Below are 26,005 nucleotides of genomic sequence, written 5' to 3'. Positions count from 1 at the left end.
AGGAATCATTAAAAAGGGGATAGAGAATAAGATGGAGAATATCTTATTGCCCTTATTTAAATCGATGGTATGCCCACATCTTGAATACTGCATACAGATGTGGTCTCCTCATCTCAAAAAAGATATACTGGCATTAGAAAAGGTTCAGAGAAGGGCAACTAAAATGATTAAGGGTTTGGAACGGGTCCCATCTGAGGAGAGATTAAAGAGGCTAGAACTTTTCAGCTTGGAAAAGAGGAGACTAAGGGGGGATATGATAGAGATATATAAAATCATGAGTGGTGTGGAGAAAGTGAATAAGGAAAAGTTATTTACTTGTTCCCATAAGAACTAGGGGCCACCAAATGAAATTAGTGGGCAGCAGGTTTAAAACAAATAAAAGGAAGTTCTTCTTCACACAGCACACAGTCAACCTGTGGATCTCCTTGTCTGAGGAGTTTGTGAAGGACTATAACAGGGTTTAATAGAGAACTGGATAAATTCATGGTCTATTAATGGCTATTAGCCAGGATGGGTAAGGAATGGTGTCCCTATTCTCTGTCTGTCAGAGGGAGGAGATGGATGGCAGGAGAGAGATCACTTGATCATTACCTGTTAGGTTCACTCCCTCTGGGGCACCTGGCATTGGCCACTGTCGGCAAACAGGATACTGGGCTGGATGGACATTTGATCTAAAGCAGTATGGCCATTCTTATGTTGTTATGTTAACCTACCCATTCTTTAAACCCCCACTAGTGGTGTGTGTTTGTGTGTCATGCACCCTTGCGCTTTAACACACAAGGCTAAGAGTTTAAGAACTGCTTTTCAAACAATTGTCAAAGAAATTCCAGTACTGGCTGGAAGTGAGTCAGAATAGCCTCTTCCTGTTACATTGGGTGAACTCTAAGGCCTTAGACCAAACTTAGAAAAATTAACCCTCCTTCCACTCCTAATAGTCAAAGAGGAGAATAGTGTAGAACTTCATGTCTGACCATTCGTGGCTTTATACAAACACTGAGCTAAATTACTACTTAATGTTGTAATAAACTAAATTACTATTTAATGTTAAATATATGTACAAAATACAGTGCACACTGTTCGAAAATAGATATAAAGAGATACAGAGGGCAAGAATGAAGGCCTGATCAGATGAATAGTAAATATTCCACTACAGGAAATTCTGGGATTCTCAAGAAGTTGCAAGCATGAGGTAGGCATAGCCACTGTTTTGTGAAGATTTGAGAGGGGTGTTTTCCAGGTGGCATTCTTGCAAACATCATGGAGAAGAGCTGACCAGAAATTGTTCTCTAATCATTGGGCTGAGCTAATCCAGTTGTACCAATGTTTTATTCTTTCAGGATAAAGTCCCACATTAGTATTACTGTATTCCTTGAATGCCATCAGTGTGCTCTCTGCCATTCAAAGCATCAAAGAAGGCATCAATGCCACCTCAAAAAATACTAAATTCAGTGAATTATACAAACTGGCCACAACAAATTATCTTTGATGATAAAAAAAATCTGTACTATTTTGAGATTGTTTGTTTGTAATCCAGCAAGGTGATATTAATGTGAATATCTTCATAGAGGCATTCTAAGTTGGGGCTTGAATAGAGACAGTGGTTCTAAAGACTTGCTAATTCCACATGCTCACAAGAAACATTGATTTTAAATGTCCCTTCATCGTCTGAGTTGCCCAGCGTATCCCATCCTGTCTCCTCTGTCTTTAAGACTGTAAACTTCTTGGGGCAAAATGGTTTTATTTTATTGACTATATAGCACTGAGCTCAAAATGGATCTTAACTAATAAATAAATGGTGATTGTTTCACAAGGAGGGGGATGGAAGGAGTCCCAAACTGACATGGCATCTTGGCAAAAGATGCAAAGGCAGGGGAATAGAAGTAGTATGCCAAAGGAGAGCTTAGGAGGGTGATTTGTGGGAAATGTAGGCTATGGGAGCAGGCGTAGGAAGAACAATAGCTAAGAAGTAGGCAGGGTGGGGTTGAGCATTTTGAATTTGATGTACAAAGTCAGGGAATTTTGAAGAGGGGAAGGGGAGAAAGATTCTGAACAAAGATCACAATGGCTGGAGAGGAAGCTGTTTTCTTAAGATAGTATAAGAAATAAAAATCACTCCAGCACATCAGTGTAACATGTCAGATTCAGGATCTCTACATACTAGTGTAAAAATACTTTTTTTTTTTAATTTTTATTTATTTATTTTAAGTATTTCTGAACTCTAACATGGAGTTTCCAAGCAGCTTGTAAGTGGACTAATAACATAACTGAATCTATAGGGTTTTGGGGGGGGGCTATTAAACTGTAATTTGCCTCAGGTTAAAAATGTGTCCCTTTACAAGCAGCAATATGACCTTAACCTTCACCATGTTCCAATGTTTTCTGCTGTCTTCTCAATACGCTAGTAGAAACCACATTGATTTGAAGGATTCTTGCACTGTTGCTTGGAAAAATTAGGCAGTACAGCTGTCCATGTGCTTCAATGTCCCATGCTTCCAAAAAGGATATACAAAGCATGTGCAAGTAAGACTAGCATGCATTTATTTAAAATTAAAAGAAAAACATTATTTAAGTTTCTAATAATAGTTGTGTAAAATACCTTAATTGTGAAAAATATGTAGCCTAAGTCTAGATTTATAAAGTCTAAAGCCTTGGTTGCTTTGTCTGTACTTTACAGGGGAGTGTTTTACAGCTGCGGTCTTCACAATAAGCCACCAGTTGTAATACATGATCATCTTTCATCAGTTTAGAAGTGAAGAAAATATTCAGTGCAATATTTTTTCTATATAACTCTTAAAAAAATACTCGTATGCAACAAGAGAATTATTAACTTGGCCCTTTCAAGTCAGTGGAGTTGCCCCAATTAGGAGTATGGCCCAATGTAGTTTAACAAATCTGTATTTTCTGTTTTGTATTGTTCTACCTAATTTAGTTTCATTGGGAAGGTCTCAAATATTTAGAGGGGTATGGACCAGAATATGGCATAAATCACCTTTATATGGATGGGTCTCTAAAACTGTGCTTCAGAGTTTCAAGTTGACAGTCCATGAAGTTGTGTATATGAGTCAGAATATTAGCCTGAGAGAGCCCCCATTATAAAATAATTTATGTTGAACTATTCTTTTATACTTAAGTCTTTGATTGACTTGATTACTTTCTGCTAACAATTTAAAGAAAAATATTAATTTTATGTCCAGTTCTGTAGGCATTTGATCCTGTCGGAAAAAGGTCACATTGACTGGAAGCTGATGTATTTTGCACTTCAGAAGTGTTATCCAATAAAGGAACAATATGGGGACACATTACATTTTTGTCGACATTGTAGTATTCTGTTTTGGAAGGTAAGAACTGGCAATGTATAAATTAACATTAGAAAATACTTTGAGAATTAGCTACTGAAAAAAATATAATTGACAGGGAAAATGTTAGTGTCGCATAATTGTGTGCCATCTCAGGTGGAAAGTAATTGGGCCTTAAATCAAACTAAGTAAAGTAGTCACACCTACAGAGCTTGGTGTGTTGTTCCAAAAGAGGATTCCAGACCAAATGAAAAATCAAAAGTTCAGTTCTGTGCTATATTTAGTTTTAAAATCTGTACCAGAAATTCATATTCTGTGCTTTTATAAAGAAAGGAGGGAAGAGTGTTACTCCCTACCTTCCAGCAGCCTTTTTGTTAGACAGCTGTAATGCACAAATGCTCAGGGATGAGGAGAAGCAGGCAGAGGACTAACTTCAACATTATGGCAGCCAATAAAAAGGATCAATAGTAAAAACATTTTACCACAGTATTTCCACAGCAGTGATGTAATACTTTACATGATTTAGTAACCAGCTGTGTCTTGTGAAAAGCACTGAAGAACATGTTAGAAATGATCTTTCTAAACATGCATTTTGTGTTTCCCTTATCTTGCTCTTTGGTAGTAAGTATATTTGGCCTTGAAAGAGGATTTTGTTTCTCGAGGGTAATCTGCTTCTTAACTCTCACCTGAAGTCATAATAATCCTATTTTGGTTTAACATTTGATGGCTGGAAAAGTGGATTAGATGCCTCTTTCTGACTGACTTCAATTTGCAACCCAAAGACTACAGTAGATTATGATTTCAAATGGAAATTAAGAAGCAAGAGTTGCTTGGAAACCTTGAAAAATCTCCTGAGAAATCATTTTGCTTTTATACATTATATTTTGTTCTTTTTCCATTATTCTGAAATTCTAAAGACATTTACATGAAAGCAAGACTGTGTAAGATTCCTTTTCTGCTCTTTCCTCCCTCTCCTCCCAAAGAAGATAATTCTTCTTGTGTGATGATGGGTCCTCTGTGTGACTTTATAATTTGTCCAATGAGGAGTAGTAGCATGTATGCCAATAGCAATGTATGAATTATGTCATTCTGAATTTGAATATCCTTGTTATCTTGTCTGTACCTGCAGACACTAATAATTAAATCAGCAGTACAAAAACATACAGTCAGTATAGCCTTCTACTTTAAAAAAGTCTAGACAACCTATTGATATATAGTTCTTGCACTTCTGATAAAGGTTTGCTAGGGAATAAAAGCTTTCCTTTGCAGTAGATTCTGTCCTGTAACTTGCTGCCTAGTCAGTAGAAGACAGTTTTCCCTTGATAAAATGCCGCTGGTGACATAACGATGCAGTTATGAGAGAGTTGGATTTTTTAGTTCTTGTGTGTACTAGTTCCCCTTCTAATTTCTAAAGGATTTTGTTGTTGGAGTATTCCTGTATAAGGGAATAACCATATACTATTTGACATTTTGCCTCCATTCAAATGTTTGCTAACTGTTGTGCTTCAGAGTGTATTTCATGCATTTAATGCTGGGAATGACCAGTTTCGTGGTATTCTTAAGCGTCTAGAACTTAAGTTGAAGGATCATGGAGGAGTATAGGAGGAAGCAGAAATGCCACGTACATGGATAGAATGGCTAGATACATCTGTACCCCTATATAACACGACCCGATATAACACGAATTCGGATATAACGTGGTAAAGCAGTGCTCTGAGGGGGCGGGGCTGCGCGCTCGGGCGGATCAAAGCAAGTTCAATCTAACGCGGTTTCACCTATAACGCGGTAAGATTTTTTGGCTCCCGAGGACAGCGTTATATCAGGGTAGAGGTGTACTAAGAATTGTGGAGTATTCCATGCAAGTATACTTATTGATTCCTTCCGCCTATGATAGGAGTTATGAATGCTGCTCTACAGATCAATTCCCAGGCAGGAGTAACAATAATTTCTTGGTGGCACTAGCACTAGTGATTGCTGTTGCAAGACTTCATATACAGAAGTGAGTTGTTTGATTGGGCTGACTGTGGATTTTCATAACTTGTTTCAGACCATTTTTAAACTGTTCTCAAATTAAGGAGTGGCTTTAGTTTTCAGGCTCTCAGAAAAAGCGGATATGGGAATGTGACAAAAAACTTCAACTTTTAAAATAAATTGTTAAAGTTTGCCAGTAGTGGGGAACTTCATTCTTTCTCTATGCAAAGTGGTCTAACAGCTCAGCTTAGTGCTACTAATTCTTCTTTTGGTGGGACTTTTTATTGTTGTGTTATCCTAAGGTGGCTAGGTCAAAGAAGAGGTGTTTGCATTTGGTTCTGAAGGTACTGAAGTTTGTTGGCACCCTGATCTCATGAGGGAATAGGTTCAAAATTCATGGGCCTATGGGCAAAAAACCTGCATCTTCTGCATGTTTCACTTTGATGTTTCCAGTTCCACTGGAATGTAGGTTTCATGGGAGGTCATGATCATGCAGGATGGAGAGGTCCTGTTGGTAACTTGTGACAGTCACATCAAGACATTTGAAGAGGAGGATGAAAACCTTGAATCCAAGGGGAGCAAGAGCAGGAGGCAGAGCACCGGGCCACCATTGTGGCTGAGCCCGAGAAGTTACTGTGTTCTGAACTAGTAGTAGCTTTTTATTATTATCATTTATTTTGATGGTTTTGTACTTGGGTGCAGAGAATTACAATAGTCAAGTTTAGAGGTGATGAATATGCCAATCATTGGACACCCTGGCTAAATCTGAATAGGTTTCCCACCAGCTGTGAATGGAGAAGGAGCTTTTTGCAGCAGTGGCAGTTTTGGCCTCCACAGGCCAAATGGTCACTGAGGCTATGAACTAGAACTATCTGAAAGTAGATGCCCTCAAAGGAAGATGGTGATGTAAAAATGGTGAGTTCTTTGGAGTGTTTCTGTCATTCCACCAGCATCATTTCAGTCTTTCCAGGATTCTGCTTCAGCCAGCTGCATTTCCTCTAGTTGCTGATATCAGCCAAGCTGTTGGGTAGTTGGAAGAATGTGCTGTTTGTGTCTGATGTGAAGGTGCTGTAAAGTTGAGTGTCTTCTGTGTATTGTGTTCCTTTTTAATTACTCCTCCAACCAGGGGTATGGCCAGTCTACCCAAGCTAATACCTTTTTCTTGTAGGAAGTGTAATAGGATTGCTAGTGACTCAGAATCTCTGGTGTGCATCTTCCAAAAGATGGTAGCTGGAGCAGAACGAACACACACACACAACTTTGTTGTGGGTTATTGATTCAGCACTAAACCTGGGAAAAGAGGGCCACTTACTGAATTACCGGGGAGCATGGATCAGTATTCATGTCGCACTCCCAGTCAGTACCCAACCCAAGCCGGAGAAACTAATGATCCAACCAGAGGACCAAATTTGGTGGTGAATCCTAGTCACGTGTCACCTGAGGCATGTTGCGCATATGCTGAGAAGACTGAATTACCATTCCAGTACTGTGACCATGCCTGATTCTGCTGACTTGAGGGATCTAGTAGAAGTGGTATGACTGCAGAGTTGTTAAACGCATTACTCCAAATGCAAATTTAGTAATCTTTGTGAGACCATAATCACCTCCATAGCAACTGATCGTGATATCAGATAAGATTATGACTTCTGTTGTAGAATAAGCATGGATGTGTTTTGGGATTAGTGATGAGATATGGAGGTTTATCTCCTCTACAGCATTGGAATGTGAACCACATCAATACCATCTAACAAATGTTTGACACTGCTGAAATAATTAGTGGTGTTACTTCATTTCTAAATGGATGATTTCTGCACTATAACTGGCACCCTTGTTGGCAGAGATGCCAAAGGCTTGATCAGCATAGAGCCTGAATTGCCTCCTTGCTCTGACCCTTTCACAAGCTGTTTAAGCAAAAAAAGAGAAATCAACCAAGGGAAATGAAACTTCTGCTCCTGTCATCTCTGATGAGCCTTTGTGCTCTTTGGAAACCGCTATCTTAACTGGAAAAAGAGATATACCAGTTTAAATATATTAATGGTAGTAAACCTAGTTGTGACAAACCGTCTGTTAGGGTTTAGTGTGGTACATGGTTTTAACTTGGTGTCAATAAAATACACACAGTACAGTGATTGACAAATATCACTATAGTATCTGTAATTAACACCTATTTTTTCCAAACTGAAACTTGATCCTTTATAATACTTTGGACACTTTCTAAATGTTTGATTTATTCTGTAACTTTAAAATTTCCATGTGTTTTTATTTATTTATTTATTTATTTATTTTAAGGAAAAACGCTAGTTAGTTACTTTACATTTTGTGTGTGGGGGGAGGAACTGATGAGACATTTACACTTCGTTAAATTATATATTATCAGTACATACTATGAAGAAAATAAAGGAAGATATTTTCTTAATTGAATGCCTATAATTCAAAAGCTGGTCAATTTTTAAAAAGTTCAAAGTAATTTTGTAGACTTTGCTCTTTTTTTGTTTTTGTTTTACAGTTGCTTTCCTATCTTAAAAAAAAAAAAAGTTGTTTTATCTCCTGTTATGTGAAAAACACAAACAAAAAGGAGAATGTCTGTCTGACTATACATGGAAGCAGTGACTTTTCAGTTTTTCAGTCATTCAGTTCTAGTAATCTTAGCTGTTATTTGTAGCAATAATAGTTTTAAAAAACCTTCAGACAGCAATGTATAGGGTTTTTTTTAATTGATGACATTCCTTTAAAACAAATGATCATAGAAATCTTAAATACAGCAGTGAAACCATTACTACCTACTTCATAGGAGGTGTGATAATATATAAAAGAATATCTTGTACTCTTTAATATTAAAAGAGAAAACGAATATAGCGCACACTCATCACCTCAAATGACACTTTGAAAAGTGATTTTTTCAAAAAAAGACTGATGTTCATTTTTAATATAGACTAAATATGTAATTACTCAGTGGAGTAAAAATGCTGGCATCTAGTACTATTAAGTGATGCATTTTTGTGAGCGCTTTTTGTTTATATCATAACTCTTCCACATTATTATGTGGTGTCACCAATGTGGGTAAATTTCTTCCATTGCTAACTGGATGATACATTTCAGCAGGTCTAAAGATGGACAAGAATGATGGAGTATTTGTCCTTCTTTAATGGTAATTTTTTCAACGGCAGGCAAATCATTGAAGCACTACGCAGTGACTAAAAGCTGTTTCAAGCAGATGATGCAATCTAACACCTGTTCTTACTCCTCTCAGAGTTTTAGCGGTAGTTTGTATGTGGGCTTTGTTTTCCAACAGATTAAAATAATCTAGTGCAGAATATTCCTGTGGTGAATAATAATCAAAATCATGTACTAAGATTCTTATTCTAAATGACAGCCAGTCCAATAAATCTTAATGTTTCCTCTCTTTTACTTTATTGCGCTCCTTCCTGCTTCTTCATTCATGATCCCCAAGGACTACCACCTTGCTTTGTTACTCAAGGTATTTCATGTGTGTTTCATCCCTGCTTTTATCTGTGCTGGTTCTGTAATGTTGAAGTGAACAAGATGTTCAGTTGTAATTTGTTTCAGTTTGTCATGACTGGCTAAGAACAAGCTATTCCTGCAGCTGTTGACACTATGTTAGATACTCTCATCTTCCAACCTCAGTTTTGCACTTTTTGTTGTTGTTGCTATTTTTATTGCAGTGTTCCTCACTGTACTGTTTCAACTCAAGGGACTAAATTCAGCCTCTGATGTAAGCAGGTGCAACTGTCACTGAATTCAGACAGTTACGCCCTTTTACACTAAGGATGAATTTTGCACAAAGTAGGCATTAATGGCTGTTTCCACATTCTAATGGATTTAGTTCCGCACTGAAACCTAAGAACAGTAAAGGCAACATCACAGAATTCTGTCTCTGCAGTATGAAACAAAGGTACTGACATTGCTTTTACCCCACTGAATAATTTAATTACACTTTAACCTGTTTTACTCAAAGGCCTTCTACAAATAGTAGTTTTTTAAAGAAGACCTCTTGTGATTGGAGGAAAAGGAAATTATGACATTGCTTTCTGAATGAGAAATTTACAGAAAAGAATTACACAGAGGCCTATCGTTGTCATGGGAACTTCATAATTTGCAATTAAGCTGAAATTTGGGGAAGAAAACAATTATATTTGTCATTTGGTGCTCCTTGTAGACAGTGCACATTTTCATGCAACTTACATTTATTTTGATCTAGTTAAATAGATTTATTGAAATTTGATTGGAAGTGAATCATTATGCATGAGCAAGATTTTAAATTAAAATAACTCTCAGAAGCAAAAGCATTCAAAATCACCAGTGGATATGCAATGTCTTACCTCTGATAAAAAAACATGCACATAGCTCTTCAAATCCATAGGCTCTTCCATAGTAAAATTGCTATCTGGGTTTAAAAAACAAAAATGGATTTTAGTTGAGATTGTTCTTCAGCTTCTCTTCCTGAATGAAAGGAGGAACTTGGGAGGGTGTTTTTCATGCTGTTGTGAAGAGCAAAACAGACAACACCTGACAGGCTATGCCTTAGAATTACATTTAGAAAGACTGTCGAGGGAAACAAAACTAACTCTTCTCCAATAATCTAATTCTGGTGGCAATGAGGAGAAGATGGGAAATAGTTCTGGTGGCAATGGGGAGAAGGGGGGTGCTAGTTGGCTAGTTACAGTATCTGATTTTCAGGGAGAAAGACTCCTCTGCCATTGCAGTTTGTAGAAGAGCCCTTCTCAAGAGAATAAGTGAGGTTCAGTTTTCATCTGATCCAAGCCCTTGGCATCTTTCTCTGCTGACTGCAGCATCTCCTCTTCTCCCTGTCTCTGAAGGCAGTTCAGTTAGGGACCTTATTGTTAGATGTTTGCTTTTTTAATGGCCTTTCTCCCTGCTTCCCTTGTCATTAAAAGAGCACCCTGCTCTCAGACTCTGTCCTTCTGCAGTAAGCAAAAGAAGGAACATAAATAGATCTTAATTTTAAAATCTCATTTAACACTTTTTTTCTTTAAACCCAGATTAGGGTATTTATTTATAACTTTCAAAAGTTCCATGGCATCTAGACCTCCATTTAAAATGGATGCTTCATCCTTAGCTTGTACTATTGTGCCTACATATGTGTGCTTCCATACCTAGGTTTTAAGGAATTGAATTCAGAGCTCCCATTTAAAGTTCTTGCTTTCTATGAAATACAGTTCTTTTTTTCCTCATTGACATGTCAGTGGAATACTTCCATCGACAGCAGTAGTGCATAACATTAATGGTAGAGGCTGTATGATTTCTTTAACGTGTTTTTATCTTCTTTGAACTTTCCTGCTCAACACACTGGATTTATGGTTATATATAGCAAGTACACTAAAAAGCAGGTGTTTATGAGCTTTATGAACGTTGTCTTTTAAGATACTGTATTTTCTGGCGTATAAGACTACTTTTTAACCCAGGAAAATCTTCTCAAAAGTCGGGGGTCGTCTTATACGCCGGGTGTCGTCTTATAGGGCGGGTGCTGAAACTTCCGAGCCGGACTGGAGAATCTGCGGTCGCCGCATATGGTGGGGGGAGCTCAAAAACGGCCGCGGCCGCATCCCCGCCCGATGACGAGGTGAGGGGGCGCCTCACCGGGAAGGTGTAAGTGAAGGGCGGAGCAAGCTGCAGGCGTCCGGGACGCCCGGGGTATGGAAAAAAGAGAGAGAGCGGCGCTGTGCCCAGAAAAACACGCCTCTTTCACCCGTCTGGCCCACCCTTGTATCCTATTACCGTACCTCCTTCTCTGCCTCTCAGATCTCGCTCCTGAGGACTGCAGTGAAGCGGCGCGCATGTGCGAGATCTGAGAGGCAGAGAAGGAGGTAATAGGATACAAGGGCGGGCCAGACGGGTGAAAGAGGCGTGTTTGCGCTACCGCTCTGATAGTCTTGGAGACAGGGAGGGCTGGGCAGGCAGGGAGAGCTGACCAATCCAAGCAGGCTTTGTATACAACAACCAGCCAATCGCCGGTAAGGTACATCGCTTGCCGTGATTGGCTGGTTGTTGTATACTGGGTACCACATACAGTACAGCACCAGTATCTGTACCTGTTCATACAGTATAGCACCAGTACATACAGTACAGTATACAAATGTCCAACAGTCAAAACCCCATCATGGCTCCACCAGCAAGAAGAAAGAAATATGAAGCCAGTTTCAAACTTAAAGTTGTAAACTTTGCCATGGAACATAATAACTGCGCTGCTGCAAGACAATATGGAGTAACAGAAAAGATGGTTCGGGACTGGAAAGCAAATGAAAAAGCATTAAAGAGTATGCCAAGGGGTAAGTGTGCATTAAGAAGAGGCACTCCACATTGGCCAGAACTCGAAAAACATGTAGCAGACATGGTGAATGAGCATCGCCAAAACGGTTATGTAGTGACACGAAATAAAATACATTTGTTTGCACTTCAGTGGGCCAAATCTAACCCAGATCACAGCAACAGATTTAAGGCCACTGTATCCTGGTGTACTAGATTAATGGGAAGGCATAATATGGTACTGAGGCAAAAGATGAAAATTGCCCCAAAATTACCTGCAGATCTTGATAGCAAAGTAAATAGTTTCCATCGATCCGTAATACAACAGCGCACTAAACATGGCTATGCGTTAAGTAGTATTGGAAATATGGATGAAACTCCAATGAATTTTGATATGGTTGGAAATAAAACTGTCCATCAAAAAGGTGAAAAAACAATTTTAATTAAAACAACAGGACATGAAAAGTCCAGTTTTACAGTGGTACTAGGATGCACAGCTGATGGCACCAAACTGAGACCAATGATTATTTTTAAAAGAAAAACAATGCCAAAATTCAAGTTCCCTGTTGGTTGTTTTGTACATGTGAATGAAAAAGGCTGGATGGATGAAGAAGGGGCAAAGCTATGGCTTGATAATGTATGGAGCAGGCGACCAGGTGGACTTATTCAAAAATGTAGTCTACTGGTGTGGGATATGTTCAGGGCTCATTTAACTCCCAGCACCAAGCAAATGCTTGCAAGACTAAACACAGATGCGGCAGTTATTCCTGCAGGATTGACATCGTTGGTACAGCCACTGGATGTGTGCCTAAACAAGCCATTTAAAGATCGCATTCAAGAACAGTGGAATGAATGGATGGTTAGCGGCGAAAAGTCATTCACAAAAGGAGGAAACATGCGTGCTCCACAGTTGGATGTTTTGTGCAAGTTTGTCATAAAAGCCTGGAATGATATTGATGCAGAAACAGTAATCAAGTCTTTCAAGAAGTGTGGCATATCAAATTCATTAGATGGTATGGAGGACGACTACTTGTGGCAAGATGAAGAGGAAGCCGAAGCTGAGACCACACCATCTGATACGGAATTCGATCCATACGATGACTGCCTTACAAATGTATCACAAGATGTCATTGATGTACTTTTGATATCAGATGACGAACAGGAGGATTTTGAAGGCTTTTAAAGGGAAACTGTCACGCCAGCAAAACCTGTAAAAATACCGTAGCTTGCAGTTATGATGGGCGTTGCTAACTCGCCAGGGACTTGCCCGGCACTTGCTCTCTCTCTCTTGTTTGTTATCTTCCTCCTATCATCATCAGTTCCAGTTTGGTTGACAGCTTAGAAAACAAACAGCATGGCAGCTCCCAGGGGTTTATTGTCTTATCCTTCCTTTCAGCTTTAGAGTGAATTAGGAAAAGTTTAATCCACTTGCACTGTTTTATGTTTACATGTTTGATGACAAACAGCCTTATGTTTATAAGTGACAGTTTTCCTGCTAAGTACCTGCATGTCATAAGCATTTGAATTAAAATTACCATATTGAAATCAAATCTGATGTTTTTTTAATTTTTTTTTGGTGTGCGTTGAAAGAGGGGTAGTCTTATACGGCGAGTATATCCCAAACTCTATATTTTAACTGGAAAAGTTGGGGGTCGTCTTATACGCCCAGTCGTCTTATACGCCGGAAAATACGGTAGTTACTAACCTCACTATCCAGACTTGTTCAGGACTTTGTGCTTACTGCAGCTATAGCATTTCCTTCTGGTAATTGTTATTATAGGTTACAAAAGAGATGTTAGCATTTAATCATAAAATTAACTCAAATCCTGAGTTTTCAGCAATACAAGAGCCTCATGCTGAGGCTAGGCTCTCAATAACAGTTTTAAAGCAGGACCAGATGGCTCAGTGGGATAGCATTGACGGAGCCTTTCAACTTGAAGTCACCAATTTAAACCCTGACCAGTCCAGTATTGATCAAAAGTCAGTGACTGAAAATGCCATATGCAAAACAAACTGGTGCTCTGTCAGCCATTCCTCCAGTGTCACAATTGACTGTATCTGCTGAGAAACTGAGAATTGGGTGTGAATTACACTCTCCTCACCCCTACTACAAATATTCTGCCTAGAACAAGGAAGCTTGCTCTGTTGCGGTCCTTCTTTTGTGTATATATGTGGGGGGGGGGAGTGTTTTGTTTCGGGGGGGAAGGCATGGGGGAAATGAGACATCAACCTTGTATCTTCCCCAATAACTAAATACAGTACAGTAAATGTGTGTGTGGCGGGGGTGAGGAGGAGTGATCCAATTTCTATGATTTTTCCACTGTTATGAAAGCTTGCATTTTAAAGTGCCAAATTTAGGCAAGCCTTTGATAGGATATTTTAGACTTGTTGAATTTAATCACTGAAAAGAATTATGCATGGTAAAATACTGAAGGTATGACTGGCATTTTAGGCATGCTTAGTATATGGTTGAGTATTTGCAAGATATATTAACCAGAATGCACATAACTTTAAAACACACCCTGTCTCACGTTCCTTCTGAATGCTGTTGCACAGGGATTGGCAACCTTTGGCATGCAGCCCGCCAGGGTAAGCATCCTGGCAGGCCGAGCCAGTTTGTTTACCTGCCGCGTCCACAGGTTCAGCCGATTGCGGCTCCCACTGGCTGCGGTTTGCTGCTCCAGGCCAAGGGGGACTGCAGGAAGCGGCGCAGGCCGAGCGATGTGCTGGCCGCTACTTCCTGCCGCCCCCATTGGCCTGGAGCAGTGACCTGCCACCAGTGGGAGCCGCAATCGGCCAAACCTGTGGACACGGCAGGCAAACAAACCAGCCCGGCCCACCAGGACCGTGTGCCAAAGGTTGCCGATCCCTGCGGTTGCATTTTATGTTGGTACAGTGAAATATAAGAAAATAGTAAAATAACCATAGCAGGGAAGGAGTTCTTAAAAACTACATAGAAGTGTGCATGTTGGTCTCCTTACAGTTCAAAGCATGGAAATTAGGATGTGGCCCAGTTTATATAACTAATACATTTTGACAGTTTTTGTTTTCAGTTTTCTGTCATCCTTCTCCTGAAAGTAATCTTTTCAGACGATAAAGGAAGTGTTGAAATGGAAAAACTAACGGAGCATAGCTTGTTGGCTATGAGTTAGAAGCAGCACAGGGATCAGCAATAAAAGTAGCTGCTTTCACCTCTGTCTCCTGTTACAATTTATGCTGCCATACACGGCTCTTTGTCCACAGTTTACCACTTAAGCATTAAGAGTGTGAAATCTTTAAAACTCAAAAGTGATGCTATTGAAATTATAAATGACAAACAATATGTACACCTTGAGAGTTTCTCCCAAATGGATGTATGTGGCAATCCCCACTGCTTTTTAAGCCTCCTGGCATGCACAGGAAAGGGCCTTTTCCCCACTACAAATACAGCTAGCTCCAACACAAGAACTATGTTGTTACTGGTTCCTTCCAGTCCATGGTATTTGTAGAGGGGAAGAGCCCTGAGTTTCCTGCCGTAGATTCCCAACAGATCTGAGGAACAATTTGAAGTAGCTTTCAATGACTTGACCACTTCCTCCCTTGCAGAAGAGGAAAGGAAGTAGCACTGAAGCTCTTTAGAACTTGAGCCCATTGCAGAAGGAGAATCTGATTCTGCAGCATTTTCCACTTGTAAAGTTCCACATTGCTCCTGCGCTTACTCCTTTAAAAAAAAATGTTACACCCTGCCTCCCCCCCCAATAGTTAATACTAGAAGGGGAAAGTGGAGGAGGAGGGAAACAGCTTGGAAAAAAGGGAAAACAAAAAACAGATGTTTCCAGTATTTCTGTTTCTTCATGTGTAACCACGTTTGTTGTAGGGATTGTCTTGCTGAGCACATAGCTAGCACTAAAGTGAGAGAAGACAGGAAAAATAATTATATAGGGAGGAAGAAGAAAAAAGAAACACAAGTTGTGCTACTGTACAATTCTCCAAGAATGATATTGCTCCAAAACATATTGATCCACCAGCCGTGTTTGATAAACAATTGGTCATTCGGATTGATAAAATGTAAATGCTGCTACTTTTATTTAGCTGTCTCTACAGTTTTCTCTCCATTTCCTTTCCCCAGTCACTTTGCCTTAAGAGTGTTAACCATAGTGTGTGTGTGTGTGTGTGTGTGTGTGTAAAGCCAATATTGTAATGTATGGTATCCAATACCGAAGCTCTAATTACAGTTCTTCTCCCATTTACTCGTGTACTCTCTCCTCTCTATAAATGATCTGCCCAAAAGTGAGTTAAGGCATATCACTAAAATACTAATTCATACCCATGCCATCTCTGACCTTTAATGCGACTCCCACCATCACCACCACTGCCTTAGCACTTCTCTCTTTCCCTTCTAAGCCATTCAGAGTGTCGTTGCCAAAATTATGCTCCTTGGTGGTTGATCAGACCATATCATTTCCCTTTTTGAAGCACACCACTGGCTTTGCCTTGGCCCCCATATCAAGATTAAAGCTCTCAACCTTGCCTTCAGAGTCCCACACAACTGTCTGCCTAGAGATCTAATCACTTACTGTATTCCCCATTCTCTCTTCCAGTGCCACCAGCCTCGCAAACCCCTACTTTCCATGCTGCACCTGCTCATGGTGGGTCATCCCTATTCCAGTGTGTGTGTACGTACACACACACACACCCCTTCCCCATTCGTATCCATCATAAAGGCCCACATTTTCCTTAAGGCCTAAAGCCAGGCAAAATTAGATTAGAGTAAAGATCTACGGTAACTATTTCCTCTGCATCACCCAGTGCATCTTCTCTGCTTTCTAGGTTGTAAGTTTGCTGGAGTACAGGCTGTCTCTGTCTGTTTTATACAGGGCCAAAAGCCCTTGGGACAAAGGGAGAGGGAATGTGGAAAAGCTTGTTCTGTTATGATTTCTTGTTTATATCGCTGTAGTGGCTAGGAACCCCAATCAGGGCTTGGAGCCCCATTGTGTTGCTATATAGGCACTGTGTACACATAACAAGAGACGGTCATTGTCCCAAAGAGCTTACAATCTAAGTAACTGTATGTTCTTGGCAATTTTTTCTCTGTGAGGGCCTTGTAGGCTTTGAACCAGAGTCCCAAAAGGCCAGTGACTTAAAAACTGGTGTAGTCAGTTGCCCAGCTACTTAATTTGTCTTTTTAAAATGTAAAACTGAGGTGTGAATTCTTGCAATTCTTTTCTTTTATAATCAATGCTCAGCAGCTTTTTGTTTTTGTGGGTATTTTTTTTAAAGGAGAAAATAACCTTTTCCCCTCCTTTTAATTTCACTAGGATACAGGGCATCCCTGCACAGCCAATGATCCAGACACCTGTTTCATGCCAGTTTCTCCGCAGCACTTCATTGATCTCTTCAAATTTTAAGAGGTGCAATAGCCTTGTTTTTGTTTTTGATCATCTTTGTGAAGAATCATGCAGTATGTATTATGCTTTGTGTGCAATATCTTTTTAAATGTACTTCATAGTAAAAAGGGATGTCTAGGAGGGAGGGGGGAAATTGGAGAGGTGTATTCCAAATGCTGTTTGTGTGCAGAAATGAACTGAAGAGGGATAAATATCTCCAAAGAAGACGCATTCTGTAGAGATGTCTACAAAAGGCTCTTTTGAATCCAAGAAAGAGTACATTTTTAGTCCTGCCTTTAAGTCCATTTTGTACTGATTTAACATTTCATTAAGGCTATTGAGACTTGGGGGGAGAGAGTTGTTGGAAGGGCTATTCTTGGAGTGACCAAAAGCAATTTGTCTTAATCCTTCACTCTTTTTATGCCACCATTTTCCAAATACTTACATACAATTTGCACATTTATAAATATTCATCTGATTCCTTTTTGGACTCCTTCATAAATATCAAGTCAATTACCAAGGTGGCGTTAATCATTGTGAGTTTGTGTGTGAATAAAATATAGAGTTGTGATTATCTGTTGTTGAACCTGTTATGAAGGAAACCAACCTCTGTACATACATTATGCAGAATATTTATTTTTCTTAAAAGGTATTTTATTATCCACATCAAACCTGTTTTTAAAGACATCCTAAATAGTATGGGAGGCTGTTCAGTGGTTGCTGAAGAATGATGGGTTTTTCCAATGGTAGCCACAGTCTTTTTTATTTTTATTTAATTTTTATTTTAAATTAGGTGTTAAACTATTGCAGAAGGACTTTTAGACATCCTCGAGAAAGGACACATTACTGAGCTTTAATGCAGAAAATGAATACAGTGTGTTGCTAGGCCACTAGTATAGTGGTGGTATTACATTGTTCTAGTAACGGAGGCTCTGAGTTGGAAATTCTTTGCACTAAAAGGCAGCTTGTTGATCTGAAGCACCTTCTGCTGACTAACCCCATAGTGACATGAATTCTGCAAGAAGCTACCTTCTTATACCTTGTAAATTTACAGGGGGGGGGGCGCTGTCCAGAGATAGGAAAAAATAATTAAGTTGTTCACAAAGTTTTTTGGAGAGATCATTTACCAACTGTGTAATGTAAAGACAAAATACAAAACATATTATATATCACACTGCTTGTTTTCAATCTAGTTTTGTATACAATGTAATAAATCATGTTTTACCTATTATTCTTTAGCAATTTCTTTTGCATTTAGAAATTAGTCCGTCTGAATTTATAGCACTGGCTTCTGTGTCCATCACCAATGCAGGTTAGCATTTGCTAACTGAACAAGAAAAATGTATATATCTACTGTTCCCATATCATTTTTAATTTATTTTAACAGAGCCAGAACTTTAGCACTAGTGGATTGTGCAGGAAAGAGAGAATATTTAAGTGCTTGAAAAGAAAAGTTAGCTCTTCACAATAAGTGAACTATTCTTCCCTGGATTTAATACCGATGACCTGTCCTTATCAATGCAGATGTGAAAGGTCACAAACCTTTTTGCCCTAAAGCTTAAATAAATAAAAATCAGATGTTGAGCTCATAAGACTCCCTCCTTGATGCAGTTGGTTTTGGGGTTGTGTTGGTGTTTTGTTTTGAGTCTACATTCCAAGCATCCCAAGTAAAAGGTTAAAGAAACTGAATCTGATGGTAAAGAAGCAAGGTTTACTATTTTTGCATTTGCTTGATTGCTAACTGATTTTATTGCAAGTCTTGTGACATGTGATGTTTTCCTAAGTCCCAGCTTCTGGAGTCAGGTGACTTGTGTTAGAACCTCAGCTTTCATTAAAATTATGTTTCTATTCTTAGAGTTGTGGAGAAAAAGCTTGAAAATGGGACCCAAAAGGTTTCAACATCAGAGGTCAAATAAGAGTCCTCAAATAGATTTTAAAAAGAACTCTCATGATTTGTAAGCCAGTCTCATGAGTGGGGGGGGGGAGGGCAGGGGCTCACTCGTGATTTGTGAGCACTTGGGGTTGTCAGTGTAGTAAGTGGCTCTCAAAGCTCTTTACACACATTATTGAAGCTTCACAGTCCTGGGGATGTAGTCATAGCTTATCCCACATTTTACAATTGGGTCAACTGTAGGCAGAGAGAGGTTAAGTGACTTGTCCAAGGACATACAACATGTCCATAATAAAGCATTAGCTCTTGCTCCCAGCTATACCCATTAACCAATGATTCTTTCATCAGGGGTTGGTCTGGCTACCTTCACTTCAACATCTACAGTCCCCCCTTGGACAGATGATGGCATGGCTGCCTCTGCTGCCAATCATACCCTATTTCATATTTAATTTTGTAGTGGTATAACCAGTGCTCTTCAACAAATACCTCAATACCTACAGGAGATCAGTAACTGGCTCAGACTCCATCTGGCAACCTTGAAGTGATGCTGATTGGCAGAGGGAAACACATCGAACTCAGGTTCACTTCTCTCTCCTTCTATCAAAGACATCTGCTCCGATTTGCCAGAGTGCTGCAAACTCTGTCCTGCTTGACTTATTGTTAAAGCTTAAGGATCAAGGAGCATGGTGATAAATGCTTTCTTCCACCCTCTAGGACAGGATCTGCCTAAAATTCTCAATCCATTCACCGCTTCCAGAATGGATTGTTGTAACTTGCTGTACGGGGGGCTGAATGTGACACTGGGCGGAGACTCCAGTTGGTGCAGAATGCAGCTGCCACCTCCTCTACGGGACAGACCACCATACATACATAACCTTTGGGCTCCAATTACTCCACTGCACCGGTGACACTTCCTGCAGCTCCCATTGGCCAGTAATGGCGAACCGCGGCCACTGGGAGCTGTGAGCGGCTGTACCTGCGGACGCTCAGGTAAACAAAGTGTCTCGGGGCGCACTAGGGGCTTACCCCGATCAAGCCGCGAACCAAGTTTGGGAACCCCTGGATTTGCACATTAGCATAAATTATAACAAATGTGTGCTCTGGCCTCTGGAGCATTGCACAGTAAATATTTATTAACTGCTTCACTGTACTTGACCTACTACAGTACTGCACAGATTGAGCTCGTGCTAGGTGGTTACTTTGTCTAGTGCTGTCAGCTGAGGTGCCCCATGCATTACAAACATTAAATAAATCTCACACTCATAGGTTACATCATCACTAGTGACTGTACACATATTCATGCATGTGGTTGTGCCAGAAGCCCACTATTTTCCACCGCTAAATCCTGGAAACACACAACTGCACGTAAGTACACATGAATAAGTTACCATGCCTGAGGGGTATATGTAAGGACCCATCGTGGGCTGTGGCATGGCCCTGTACATTTGCCGGTGGGCTGGGTGGATAGAGGCAATGGGCATGTACCTGGTTCTGCATTTCAGTAGTCCTCCAATACCCACAATGCACTGAACTCTTTTCTGTCTGTCCCTTACCCCATCCATAAAGATCCCTGTTGCTCCATTTTCACCAGTAGGAGCAAACTGTGCTGACCCCACTAGAACTGTTCTCCACTGCACTCTTTTTACCAGTACCCATGAACATGGAGCCTGTTCTGAGAGCAGCCAGCTGGCCCCCAATCAGTGCGATTGGGGTATAGCATCCTCCACAACTTCTCCTGGAGCAAGGTTGGTGGATGTGGGCAAACAGTGGACTCTGGCCCAGTGCTGGGAACACATTAAGCATGTGAGGCTCTTGTACAGGAGAGTAAAGACTCCAGCAATCACTCTGGGAAGGCTCCTCGTTCATACCCCTTCTATGATGAGCTGGACCAGGTGCCGTCCAGGGCTGCCAGTGCAGAGCCTGAAGTTGCTCACAACCCTCCACCCCCACCGCTGCCCAACCCTGCCAGCCTCATTGCTGGGATGCCAATGGAGACCAGGATGAGGTGGCAACAGGGACCGTGGAGGAGGTCCTTGAAGACTTGCAGGACATTGAGCATGTGATTCTGCCCCCTCTACCTAGAGAAGCTGGTTGACGAAATCCACACCCACCCCGCCCCCGACAAACCTGAACCACAGCAGGACCTAAGGCTGAGTTAGAATGGACTCCCTCACCCTCCCTGCCAATATCCCCTCTTGCTCTGGTGCTATAGTCCTAATTTTAAATCCAACTCCCCACTCCACTTCCATCTTTACAGGGTCCCTGAGCAAAACCCAGCTATAAATTAATGATTTTACTGATTGCCAGTTAGCCCTTATTATGCATTTTGCAGAAGCAATAAAGCAGATTAACAAACAATCTCTGTTCATTTTTCAGCCAACATGCAGGCAGTGATGGTCTTGGTTCTGTGTGGCTCAGAGGAAGAGGGAGTGGGTTTAGAAAAATCCCAGTTGGGGATGGGTCATTATAGAAAACATAGTAGTTTGTCTAAAGTTAGGAACAGCTGTCTTTTTTCCCTTGGAAGATTATACAGTTTCAGTTCCTCTCCCAGCCACGCCTGATCATGCTGTCCCCTTACAAACAGAAACCACCCAAGAATGGAGGCAGGGGTTGAGGTGGTGGATGGGGGTAGGCCCAGGAAGGAGAAGGGAACCCTTTTCGGTTATCTGAGGAAAAGTTAGTCACAACAGTCCTTTCTCACTTAGACTCAGGAATGGTAAAAATTCTGTTGTCTTCTGTCATTAACCCACACTGAGACATGCTGCACAAAATGGGACTGAGAGCAGGATCCTAACTGGCAGTTGCATAAACACAAGAGGATGTCCCTTTGCAGTGGAGAGGCAAGAGTGACCTGGTGCTGACCTGAAAGGTCAGGGAACAAAAATAAAGTTGTACTGTGTCTTTTTCTTTCTCTGTTTAATTCAGCGTTGTTAGGCAGCACAGGGGCAAGATTTTGTGGGGATGCCAGGGTGGATGAGGGGGGGTGGGCATTGTTCATATTTCCCTTTCCATCAAAGCTCCATATGCTAGCTGAGAATATAGTCTATTTCCAATTGACTTGCCTCCAAGTTCTGGAAGCATATTCTAGCAAACTTTTGGTGTAGCAAAAACTCCAGCTGCATCTTGAGCTTCAATGGAAGTGCAAATCGTTTTGGTCCATTGTGGTAGGTGACCAAACCCCTCCATTCAGCAATATGTAGAGGGTTGCCTGTTGGTATATAGGTCTGTTTGTTAGCCTGGAATAGAATTTTGATACTCTGATACTAATATGTGTAAACAAAGGACAAAGACACAGCGATGATGCTTCTGCCTAGTCAGATGGATTTGTTAGTACAATGGGAATAGATAAGAGCAGTTAAAGTGTTACTCAGAGCACACTTTAAGATTGCCTCAACCCCTATCTCAAAGCAAAATCAAGCAACCAGTCGGGAGGGGCAAAGGGACTTGGGGGGGGGGGGTATAAAACACTAAAAGACCAAAGAAATGCCTGTCTCTGAGCACAACCTCACTTCTTACCCCTGCCATGGGGTACAAAAGAGGTGGGATGAAGACCCTAGACCCAAAATGGTACATGACCCTAAGTTGTAAGGGCTGGGACTGTAGGCCTGCATTTCCGGTATAGTTATGCCTCCTCAGGAGGGGAGATGAGTCACTAGGAAACAAGGCTCTGCAGCGTCAGAGTTATGGAACACGTTTGCTGGAAACTAACCCCAATAAACACTGCATTGTCTACACTTCGGCCTTCTGCTTTCTGTCCGCGTGACAAGAACCAGGGGAGAGTGTGAAGGGAAAGCCCTCTTAACATTGCCCCTTAGCAGAAACATCTCTCTGGCATAGGTTTCCTCCACAGAAGTTAAAAGCCACATCTCTTTTCAGCCTGGGTACCTTGAAAACATGCTATGTTCTCCAAAGGTAGCCCAGCCTTTAAAAAAAGAAATCACAAACTGGTAACTTGGAGGGAACTGTCACCCCCACCCCACCCTTTGAGACACTATGGAAATTTCATAAAACATTAGTACATGTATCTTACCCTTCGTAGCCACTGCTCCTTCCTCATGGGCTGCAAAAGTCTGAAAATCCAGGGTAGTCTAACAGCCACAGCTCTGGAATGCTGAAAAGCATCAAGATTGTGGCCTTCCACAGCAAACTTACGTGGGGGAATTTCTTGGCTTCTTCCAAAGGACAAAAAATAATACTACCCTTATCTTTGGACTGGCAGGATGTCTGGCTCCCAAGAGGGAAACCATTCCACCAGGTGGACAGGAGCAGCACCACAGAGGGAGGAGAAGCTTGGAGGACCTGTTCATTGGCATGGACAGGAGAAACTAGGCTCAGGCTTTTCAGCAGGAAGACACACTGATGCATCAGTTCGTAGATCAGGTTGCACACCATAGGAAACAGGAGCATGCCATAATGGAGAGACTGATAGACCTGGGGACCTAATGCGTTTGAGGTCCACTTGCTGCCACGGCCACTGTCTCTCTCCATGAATCACCACCACCACCTCTTCCCAGTCCACCCCTGAGCAACCAGGAGGAGCCTCCAGGATTTCCAGGACCACATCCCCCACTGGCCCCCTAAACCAGGAGGAGAACAATAAGCCAGAAGGACTTCCTGAACCCCACCAAGTGCCCAACCCCCAAACCGGAGATGTCTCTGTTTGATCCCAGTCATCCCCCCCTTGTTGGGCAATGGCAAAGAGACAGGTACAGAGACATTAAAATTTGGCTGTTGTTCATGGAGTCAGTCCTGTTATGTTTTACATTGCCTTTTAAAACTATTTCAATTACCCATTCCATATAGTACTTTTAATAGATGTTATACTTTTCTTAACTTGTGTTAACTCCTTCTTCACTGTGATGAATGTAAGATGTTTTCAGGTTCTGGATTGGGTCACTTGAATCACAGCACGTGAATTGGAATAGTGTAACTGTCTGGTGCCATCACAGTGCAACACAATTTTGTCCATCCCACACCGACAACTCCCGCCCGCTCCTCCCCTAGGTTAGGAAATAGCCACAGTCTGAAGGATACAGGGGCGGAATGGGAAAAGTTTGGTTAGTGTGATGTGCTTACAGAGAGCACTGCTAGTTTTAAATCAACAGAACTCACAGTACTAAAAATAGGTAGAGAAATATCTTTATGGCTTGCTTCACATGCAGGAAAACAAAGCACAGTCCAAGTAACAATACAGGCCTCTGCCATTACCCTGTGATAAACAGCCCTTCTCTCCCCTGCCTTCCAAACTCTGGGCTGTTTCAGTTCTGGGATTCATGCTCCATAACAGCCACTAAGTGCAGGTAGCACTGCTGTAAAGAATAGTTTAAAAAAGGGTTGGGTGCCCACACCACACTATCCCCATGAAGCAAATGTTGAGAAGGTCATTAGGAGAGATTGAGTGCTCCCGATACCAGAGGTTTGGAAATAAGTGTGAAAAGTTAAGATGAAAGCTCTCCACAATCACTGCAGAACAACTCACCCACCACTAACACAACGCTAAGATGATAACACAGTAGAGATGCCCTCTTATAGTCTGTGATTTGTGAATTATCACAGGAACGAAGGGCTAATGATCTCCAGCTACAAGTGAACAAAACCACGTAGCCCCACAAGTATGTGCCAATGTTCCATCATGTGCTTTTCCAGCAGCTGTGTAGTGGGTGACACTGTTCCTCAGCACAGGTAAACGTCATCCTCTGCCTCCCTGCTGTGCCAAGATATGTGCACATATGGCATCTCTGATTTCCCTTGACTTCTGGGACCCAGGACCAACATGCATGTGGGTGAGATCTAGCTTCCTGTATAGAGTTTGTAAACCCAACTTGTCCTGTGCCTACACAAGAGGCAAGTACTTCCTTTTACCTTCACAAACATTATGGAGAGTGCAGGGGGCAACAGTTATATGAATGTCATTGGCCACGCTGGCATCCACACGAGTGTGGACAGCACCACTGAGATTTCAGCCTACAAAACTCATATTCCACAATCATTCTGCAGCTATTAAGTTTGTAACTAAATTCCCTTTTTCCAGATTCAGTTATGTTGGGGTTTTACAAGCCAAATTAGGAGCAGGTATGCAGGATTCCTCCAAAATAACAGTTGGCACAGACATGCCGTAGAGAACAATATCATTTGTGAGACGTTACGTTCCTTCTTCAAGTACAATCCCGATCTCCTCAGCACCCTGGCATCATGAAACTTTCCAGTGTTTCCCACAATGGAACTGATGAATCTGCCTCTGTGGTCCACTAACCCTTGCAGAGTAAGTGAATGGTAACCATTTAGGTTCACATACTCGCCCCTTTTGGCGGGCACAGTATTGGGATGTGAGCACTATCGATGGCAGAGTTTGGAAACCTGATCCTCTGTAATTGAGCTATTAGTTCTGGAACTCTGCTTATGGCAACTACCCATGGGTAGATCAGTGTTAATAGTCTTGCAAACCTGCACAATCCTGACCCTGATAACAAAATTTCCAACCCTGAAGTGATTTGCACTAGAGTCGTGGTGCAAGCCCCTCACACAGCTCCATGAAGGTCTGGTTCCTCATTCAGAAGTTCTGATGCCACTGCTGGTCATTCCAGGGGTCAGGGACGGTGCTCTGGAACAGCTCTGGAACAGTCCCTGGGAGGATTCCTTCAGTGTGACAGACCCTCTTAGGATCTCACTCTTTCACTAGGGTAAGCCACTTGGCTTCATCATCTCCTTGGACTGAACCTCCACACCTTCATCACCCCTGCTTCACACAGTGAGCTCCTGTCAGTGAGTCCACCTCAGATGGGCACCTGAGAGATACTTCTACACTCAAAGGCAGCAATGCTCCCCGCCTTCAGCATCTGCAGTGACTCTCAGCCAGTGCTGTAAAAGCAGTAGGGTTTATTAGATGTCTGGAACACAGCCTAGAAAGTCCTTGGTTAGCATAGAGAAAAAAGTTACAGCATGGTCCATTCTGGTTACCAAGGGTCTCAGCCAAGCGGTGTCCATCCTTGGCTCCCCCTCTGTCTTCTTTGTTCAAATTCCCAGGCCAGTCCCCGCCTCAGTCCTTTGTTCCCAGCTGGTCAAACACAGCAGGCTTCCTGCAGAGGGGTGGACCATCCATGGTCTTTAGTTGCTAGATAACAAATGTCCTGGAGGTTGGCTTTGCCACTGTCTTCATGGACTCTCCAATGACATGGGCCTCAAACTCAAGACAGCCA

At 41.5% G+C, this 26,005-nt stretch overlaps 1 protein-coding gene across 5 annotated transcripts in view; it reads left to right on the top strand.

Moving 5' to 3' along the window:
• The window catches only part of FBXO25 (F-box protein 25), an 82,734-nt gene extending 64,585 nt beyond the window's left edge, over positions 1-18,149 (top strand). For 2 of the 5 annotated variants that reach the window (XM_034766394.1, XM_034766395.1), the window contains exons 9-11: positions 3,195-3,338; positions 8,719-8,745; positions 16,850-18,149. In XM_034766394.1, coding sequence (XP_034622285.1) covers positions 3,195-3,338; positions 8,719-8,745; positions 16,850-16,939 — 261 coding nt within the window. In that variant the 3' untranslated portion in view covers positions 16,940-18,149. The remainder of the gene's footprint in view (positions 1-3,194; positions 3,339-8,718; positions 8,746-16,849) is intronic. The other 3 variants (XM_034766396.1, XM_034766398.1, XM_034766397.1) reach the window with 2 other exon arrangements.
• The last annotated feature ends 7,856 nt before the right edge of the window (positions 18,150-26,005 follow it).

This window comes from Trachemys scripta, chromosome 3, assembly GCF_013100865.1.
Source record: "Trachemys scripta elegans isolate TJP31775 chromosome 3, CAS_Tse_1.0, whole genome shotgun sequence".
Lineage (NCBI taxonomy): Eukaryota > Metazoa > Chordata > Testudines > Emydidae > Trachemys > Trachemys scripta.
Note: the sequence above shows the minus strand (reverse complement) of the source record. Positions and strands in the feature narration are given on the sequence as shown.